At 42.4% G+C, this 8,913-nt stretch overlaps 1 protein-coding gene across 1 annotated transcript; it reads left to right on the forward strand.

Moving 5' to 3' along the window:
- The first annotated feature begins 139 nt into the window (after positions 1–139).
- LOC120428910 (serine/threonine-protein kinase greatwall) lies at positions 140–5,965 on the forward strand. Its single transcript, XM_039594052.2, has 5 exons — positions 140–562; positions 626–1,618; positions 4,476–4,642; positions 4,700–4,801; positions 4,856–5,965. Exons 1-5 carry the CDS (start codon positions 446–448, stop codon positions 5,781–5,783), a joined length of 2,307 nt encoding a protein of 768 aa, XP_039449986.2. The 5' UTR covers positions 140–445; the 3' UTR covers positions 5,784–5,965.
- The last annotated feature ends 2,948 nt before the right edge of the window (positions 5,966–8,913 follow it).

The raw sequence follows: 8,913 nt of genomic DNA on the forward strand, positions 1-8,913 counted from the left end.
ACGCAGACATTTACCATCCCTGGACCAAACGTAACAAAAGCGTCACTCGCGTCGAAAAGCCAGAAAAGCTCTTCGTTGCCTTTTCGTTCTCAGCGAAAGCTTCTTATCCGCGCTCACGACTCGCTCTCTCCTCTCCCGATCGTCACATTAAATTTTGACGTTTGTTGTTTAAATCGCCCGGTGCAGCTGCCACAACAAAACAGCAAAGAAGAAGCAGCTTCAGGACAAACCTTGTCAGGAAAAAAACGCCAACCGTCGTGGCTCTTTAAAAACGTGTGTGATTCCTTGGAATAAACAGAATAAAGCGGTTAATTTAGGGAGTTTAAAGTGTTGATTTATTGTGGCTGTGGTGTCGTTTACGCAATGTTTGGCAAAGTTTTGTAAAGAAAGCGTGAAACGTCCACGAAATCCGGCAAGAATCGACTCCACCGACAGCAGCAAAATAATGGCCATGGAAGAACCGCACAACACGACTCCGAAGAAGAAATCCTGCGGCCTGGAGAATGATTCAATCTTCGGGACGATCAAGAAGTTTACCGCCCCGGCCGGCAACAGTCCCAAGGTGAGTTTAAGCTGGTGACAAAACGGTTGTGCGGATTATTCACCGTATATTGTTCCGTTGCAGCTGCCGACCATCAAGGACTTTTGCATTTTGAAGCCCATCAGCCGCGGTGCCTTTGGGAAGGTTTTTCTAGGTTACAAAAAGAACAATGACCACGACAAGCTGTTTGCGATCAAGGTGATGCGCAAGTCGGACATGATCAACAAAAATATGATTTCGCAGGTCATAACGGAACGGAACGCGTTGGCCCTGTCCCGGAGTCCGTTCTGTGTGACGCTGTACTACTCACTGCAGACCATTTCGTCGGTGTTTCTCGTGATGGAGTACATGGTCGGGGGCGATCTCAAGTCGCTGCTGGCCATGTACGGCTTCTTCGAGGAGTCCGCCGCCCGGTTTTACACGGCCGAGATCTGCCTGGCCCTGCAGTATCTGCACAAGCACGGCATCGTGCATCGTGACATCAAACCGGACAACATGCTGATCTCGGCCACCGGCCACGTAAAGCTGACCGACTTTGGCCTTAGCCGGATCGAAATGCGTCGCGATTTGGAGATTTCCGACCTAATCAACTGCTCACCAAACCTGAACGCCCGAACGCCCGGCCAGCTGCTCTCCCTCACGTCCCATCTGTCCTTTGGTTCGCACGAAAAGCGCCAACTCGAACAACCCACCGACCAGCTGCACCAATCCTCGGAAAACGACTCGGACTGTTCGTTCTCCAACTCCAAACAGAACGACAGCAAAATGTCCGGCGTGAGTCCGTTCTTTTCGGCGGAGCAGAACGGCAGCGTCATCGAGGGTTTGCGGGAAGTTCGAGCGACGACGCCTCCGGCGGAAAAGACGGCCGATATGACGTCATCGTATTACACGTGCAATTCCAGCGTCGACGGCGGACGGAGCAGCAGCACCGGAAGCTACGAGTCGGTCGGCAATGGGCAGGTGCAGGTCGTGGTGAGTGACGGAGGAAGCAATAAGGAGAATTCGGACAGTAACAATAAAGAGGCGCGTGGGGAAAAGGCAGAGCAGCACTCGAAGAACTCGTTCGATTTTCTACTGGTGAGTTATTTTGTTGGTTTGGGAATCGGTAGGCCTAACTTTACACGATTATTTACAAAACTTACAAATTCGGAAGCGATTATTTGGTTTAGCTTTTCCTCAAGATTCCGTCCGTTGGTTGTGGTTTTGGGGGTTCATCGGCACGTTGGTGATGTCCATATCCGGAAGTTCGTGCAAAGCTGAGCCGTTCAGGTCCTACGATTATCGACTCCTGATCGTTCGGATCGTTCGACAACCGCGTCAGTGGCTTGTAGTGTAAGGGGTTACATACATGTAAATTGGCAAAAATTTCAAGGGTTGGTATGAGCACACACTAAATATTTTTTTAAAATTTGTTTTCAGGGCATCAAAATATACATTTTCATCTATTAACAAAATAAATATGAAGATATTTGGATGTACCATTGCCGAGATATAGCTATTTTAAGTTAACAGTATCAAAAAACGGGTGCCACGATATCTCAACACTGCGTTGACCAAATCGGCTCAAAATTTTAGTGAAGACTCACTAAACGGGTCCCGTGTGCATGACGAAGGCCGATTTTCAAAAGTTTATTTAAAAAAAAGATAAAAATATTTTTCTGTTTTTCACATAAAAAATCAACAGTTTTAGATTTTTGTTATTTTTTAAAAACCTAAATTTCAAAATCGGGCTTCGTCATGCACACGAGATATGGTACATCCCATCTAGTGATATCGTGGCACCCGCAAATCAACTCGGTGTTTTGAGAAAAACGCTCACAAAGTTTGACGGTTCGCTTTGCTCATTGCAAAACTTTAAACTTAAATCGTCTTCGACTCACTTAAATCATGAAATACTTTATGAAACTTTCAGGAGTGATTGGAAATCATCTTTTGAATGGATTTAATAAATAATCGGAAATATGATTTTTTGAGATTTGTTACATGTATGTAACCCCTTAAGCACGCTTCCACTTGTATTAGGGTTGTCGCCGAGAACCTTCGGGAGATGGGTTTTGGCCAAACGTACCGCGGCCTCCCATAGTTCGTGCTTGCCATTTCATAACTTTTTAAGGCTAGAGTGTGTCCCTTTCACACCTTATGTAAACTGTCATTTGAGTGAAAGGGATACACTATCGAGAAATTAAAAGTGAGAGTGTGTGCACGAGGAGTCTAACTTTCTGTGCAGTTGCTGTGAAGGTTCCCATGGCACTTTGAAAAGTTTAACTCCATGTTGCACGCACACACTCTCACTTTTAATTTCTCGATAAGGCTTTCTAGGCCCAGTGAAAAAAATATAATTTAACCCAAAAATGACGAACTTCTCGTCACAGTGTCCTGATGCAAACAATGATCGAGCTCGAGCTGTCACAGCCCTGCGAAGTATGTTGGCAGACATATCGGGCGGTCAGTCCAAAAAACCAGCTAAAAGACGCCTGACAAAAAACTTTTGCTAGAAAGAGATAGGAAACCTGATGCAAACAAACTTCCAGCTGTAATGTAAACATACTTTGAATGTGTTGGTAAATTTATGACTAGAAAGCCTTATTGTTTACAAAAGTTATGTGCCCTTTTGAAATGTTAAGCTCCAGTTCTCCGAAATGGTGGGCGCTCGGAGTGTTGAAATGCCACTGATTCTCCTTATCAGTGCACTCTGGGGTTTTTTTTCTCGCGATGATCCTTGCTGCGAAACTGTTCAAACAATCTTTTAATGTCGATTGCGGGCGCCAACAAAGTTGGTCTCGTTGTCTGGGATGATTTCTGCGGGCAGACTTCTTATCCCGATAAACCGTCACAGTGCTTGGATAAAGCGGTCGGTAGAAAGATTCGTCATCAGTGTGGCTTTCGTAAACATGCACACGAATACAAATACGAATGCTTTGATGACCACTCTCCGCGGAGCGAAATCCAGTAATCTACGCAGATCTTTGAAAATTTCTTCAATAACGCTGAAATATACCCTTTCTAGTCAAACACCTATCTTCGTAATATGGAGAGTTTGATGCACGATTAAAGCTCCAAAAATACTATTTAGGCTATAAACTTACCAGCAACAGCACCGCCTCGTGTAAGCACGCAAATGTATGCCATTTACTGGCCAAAAAGATCAAATTTAATGCACTTTTGATCATAATTTCTATTTTGCGAGACCATTTCTCATCACGCAAGATGAGAGCTTAACTGCTTAACGAAAGTCGCCATCAATATCTTTTCACTTGCGCTAGCGTTTTCAAAGCGCTTAAGATATGAAATTGTTTCCAACTACCGGCAACATGTTGTTTTGAACATTAGTTAGACACTCACTTGAAAAATAATCCCGAAACATGTAAATAATTAGCAAGCGCCATCAAAAAAACAAACGCGCCAAGTCTTTTGACGTTTAAATTTTGACGACCCATTCCAATCGAAGGCTGAAGAAACCCGAGCGAGAAGCGAAGGCAAATAAAGAACAAAGGGTGGCCACCAACTTCACCACGGCGCCTGTTGGAGCGAGCCAGTGATGCCAGGAAATTTTCTCTATAAATGCTTCTTTTCGTGAGTGTTCGCTTAAAATTTCATCAATTTTGGCAGCACTAAGCAGACCCAAAAGAACGCTGGAACAAAAAATAACTAAGCTGAAAATGGGCGTGGCCCAATGCTTTCTCGACTGATTAGAATACATTTGGGGGTTTTTTTTTGAAATGCTTGTAAAAGGAATAGCATAACTTTTAATAATAGTGAAAATAAACAAAAATGTTCACAAAAAGTTGCTCTACTCGTTGGTGTTCTTGGTTTTAGTAAATTTCAAGCACCCCTCCAGATTATCCAGCATCATTCAAACACGACCGCTTAATAGGCTTAAAATGGGTATATTTCCTCTAAGCCCGCTGACAATGGTCTCTCTCGCCTCCCGCAGATTCCGAGCCAAAAGTCCAAAACGCACATCAGCAACGACTCGGGCGTGTCGAGCCGCAAGAGTGACATCTCGCACATTCCGGCCGAACTGTCCGCGATCGAGAAGGCCGAGTGTTCGCACAGCAGCAACCGCCAGGACGACTACTCGTGTTCGGACTTTTCGCGAAGGTATTTTAATTTAAGTTTGGTCTTTATGAAAATGTTTAATGAGTTTCAATGTTACAGCTATAGTATGAGCAACATCAACGAATCGAACCACTCGAGACTTGACTATCACTCGCCGATTAAGAACGGATCACGCTGCTTTAAACGGCCCGAATACTTTAGGTGAGGTTCTTTTCAACTTGTTTGTATGCTTTTACGAATTTTGGGTTTTTGCAGAGGCATCAAGCGAAAGCGTCACCTGGTCAGTCGCGTCGACTCGCTGGCCTCCGACCCGGACGGAAGTGCGACCAGCACCGGGTTGACGCAGGAAATCGACGTGATGGACATTGGCAGCAGTACGCCGAAGAAGCGGAAAGCGACCTCGCCGATCAAGGGTGTGCTGAAGGTGCGTTCCCTGTCGGACGATGAAATGCCCGTCAATGAAAACCTGGGCACGGTCATGTTCTCAACGCCGGTGTCTTCGCAGAAGATTCGCCGCGAGGGTGGCCAGCTAGGCAAGCTCAAGAGTACTCGCTTTGCGCTGCCATCGTCGATCGAGCAGCCACGAAAGTCGCAAGCATTCATCAAGATAGCCGACGAGTCGGTCATGTCGCCGATCTGCACGGGGAAAGCCGTAACGAACGTGGAAAATACACCCAAAACAGTCAAAACTCCGTTCCGCACGCCGAAGTCGGTTCGACGAGCTCCAGCCGGGTCGGACGAACGAATTCTCGGCACGCCCGACTACCTCGCGCCGGAACTCCTGCTCCAGCAGGGTCACGGTCCGGCCGTCGACTGGTGGGCGCTCGGTGTCTGTCTGTACGAGTTCATGACCGGCATTCCGCCGTTCAATGACGAAACACCCCAGAAGGTGTTTGAGAACATCCTCAGCCGGAACATCGAGTGGCCCCAGGACGACGAATCGCTCTCGCCTGGAGCGGTCGAAGCCGTCGAGTCGATCCTCGAGATGGACCCCGTGAAACGACCACAAGCCGAGCAGATGATGCAGATGGCCTTCTTCGAGTCGATCGACTGGACCGCCCTCGAGTCGGCCCCGCCCCCGTTCATCCCGAATCCGGACGACCCGCAGGACACCGGCTACTTTGAGGCGCGAAACGTGATGCAACACCTGAAGCTGTCCAACTTTGATATGGAGTCCTATTGAACAGAAAAAAAAAATGCTTGTGACGATGTGTATTTTAGAACGATTTTAGCTCCTAGTGTTTGTCGAACGACACCGATTTTATTATTATTCGTAATTTTTAAGCTGCGACTTTTCGCCGGTACTGTTATAGCTCTAAATGTAGGTTATTTTTGTGATAAATAAATGCTTGTTCAAAACTGAAACGGCAGTTTTTTTTTCCTTGTGTTTTGAAATCAGACGCACTTCCCTCAAGGATACAGTCATACAGTACAGATGCAGTTGATGTCGAGTGTAGCAGCAGATCGTTATCGCTTTTTTCATTTCAAGTTTCCAGTAGAAGTAGGAAGTAGGTTGATCTTGATAGGGCGCTGGTATTGCCTTGGATAGTTATAATCCAGCAGATGAAAGCTAGTGCGGTGTGTGGTAAGTAAATATTGAAAATGTTTCTACGGCAGGACGGAAGCTACCTAAATTCCTATAACGTTGGCTCAAATCTGCACGATAAAATTTCTAAAAAGTGCAAATTACTAAAAAACGACGCTGAAAGTTCAAGTTGCACATCACATTTCAATATATTGACGTTGTCGTGTTGTTTTGTCGCACATCGCAAAACTGGATCTCCTCCTGATTCCTAGAACAAAGATCTGGATGTTATAGGCTTTTCTGAAAGAGCTCACGATTTTGATCCAAATGCATTAATAACTCAAAAACGATAAAAAAATGCATTTGGGACATTTATGCGATCAGGGGCAGGCCCTGTGTAAATTTTTATGTGCAATGATTAAAAACACGCTTAAAAATCATTTCTGATCACTTTTTTATTTATTTTAATGCAAAAAAAAAAGGTTGACTGGACAACATTTTTTTGATGGATCAACTATGGTCCCCATGGAAATAGCTGTCAAGTAGAACCATTTCTGTCAAGAAGGGCCGCGAAAATATTTTTTTTTCCAAATTGAATTAAATATCTATTTTAAACTCTTTGTGGTCGTACAAAGGGTCATTTTACTCAGAAAAATAAGCAATTCCTAATCCGAATCGGTAATAACATTTTAGTGAAAAATTTCGTGACGTTGCAACGCTGGCATGTTAGTTTGACATCGCAATTTTGACGCTCGAGTGCTTTTTAATTCGAATTCATTCGAATCAGCGAGCATTCGAATTAGCGGACATTCGAAGTAGCATAATTGGGTACTAAAGCCCTATGTAATTTTTATGTACAACGGTAAAAACACGATTAAAAACCATTTCTGATCACTTTTTTTCATTTCAATGCAAAAAAGAATTAACAAGACTAGGGAGCGTTCTTTTATTACGTTACGCAAAAAATCGGATTTTTAGACCCACTCCCCCCCCCTCCCCTCGTAACAAAATATCCATACAAATTTTAAAAAATTTGTATGGAGCGTAACACGGCCTCCGACCCCCTCTCCCCCCCAACTGCGTTACGTAATAAAAGAACGCTCCCCTACAAACTGTCAAAAAGTGCCACTTGGTTTGTTCGTTTGTCATAGTCTAATACAGGGGTGACCAAAGTATGGCCCGCGGGCCAAACGTGGCCCGCGAGGTGATATTTTGTGGCCCGCGAACCCATTTTGAATGATCAATTAAAATGGCCCGTTGACCATCTGTAAAATGATTTTAAACTTTTTAAAAATTAAATTTTATTTTAAACTTTTAGAGCTGATCTGTTTTTTTTTGTTAGTATTAAACTCATGATTTATTCTTTTTTTTATCCTTATTTTTTTTTTTTTTTTTTTTTTTTGATTGATTGATTTTTTATTCGGTAGGAAAAGCCACCAAAGCAGTAGCACCAAAAACCTACATCGTTTTAATACAATATACAATAAATTTTAGTGTTTACAATTAACTTTTAAATATCCGGTCAAACTCCATTGGTTTCCACCTGTGAAGGAGTTTGGTTGATCCTGGCAACAGAAATCTGAAATGATATAAAAGAAGTGCATAGATTATGGCGATAAAGGCAAAATTATAGAATAAAGATAATTGTGTCGGAAAACTAACTTTTTAAAATACGATACAAATATGTTGTTCAAAAATCTTTCTAATTGAAACTTTTTTCACACGTTTCAATGTAAGTAAAACTCGTGTTGAAACTAGTAAATATTGTCAAAATATTCATCAAATATTTTTGGAAATGTTAATGAAACGTTCAAATTTGACTTAGGTATAAAACTGGGAGGGCCTCGTGGCGCGGTTGTTAGCGGCTTCGGCTGCCGATCCCTAAGTTACTATGGGGCGCGGGTTCGATTCCCGCCTTATCCTCCTGGCCTTCTATCGGATGGGGAAGTAAAACGTCGGTCCATTTGCGTAAAAGAGGTTTTGGGTGACTCACCACACATAACCTTTTTGATTGCTTTGCTTTTCTTTATAAAACTGTAATAATAGCAAAAATATAAGCATTACATATTAATTTAAAAGTCATTATGACCATGTCAATAAACTAAGCCTCAAACTTATTTTGCACTTAGAAACATTCCACCTCGGGATTCGAATTCATGACAGTTGGATAACGAAACTTATTGACTACCATCTGATTCAGACAGACACAATTTTTAAATCGGAAGAATAAGGCGGTTGCAAATATTTTTCAAAGCTTTTGTTATTTAAGTGCAATCAGCTGAAATCCATTTAAAATGCATTCCTCTGCGTTTAGAATCATTTTGAGCATGCTCGGGTTTATTCAAAAATAATTTGAATTGTAGTGAACTTTCGATAAACAACAAAAAGTGTTTTTCGCAAAAATGTATTTTTTTCGTCGAATCTTACATATTTTGAAAATTATGATTGCAAATCTAAGTGTGTTTTTCTGACATTTCCAACATTTTTTTCATTGAAATGTTGAATATTCTGGCTTGTATTTTCAATTTTCATATTTCTTTTAATTGGTATTTGCCTCCCCTCGACCATGGCCAGAGTTGAGGGACAAAGTCTTTTTTTAAATATTTGCATCGGCCTTATTGTTGGAAATTTTTTTTAACCATTTTTCATGAGTGTAACAATTCAAAGATAAAATTATGCTGTAGCATAAATTGTTCTGATTTTACGTTTTCATTTTCAAAATATAGACAATACTTACAATTTAAATGAAAACACAAGTACATTCAACTAAATACATTTTTTCAAATAC

This window comes from Culex pipiens, chromosome 1, assembly GCF_016801865.2.
Source record: "Culex pipiens pallens isolate TS chromosome 1, TS_CPP_V2, whole genome shotgun sequence".
Classification (NCBI taxonomy): Eukaryota; Metazoa; Arthropoda; class Insecta; order Diptera; family Culicidae; genus Culex; species Culex pipiens.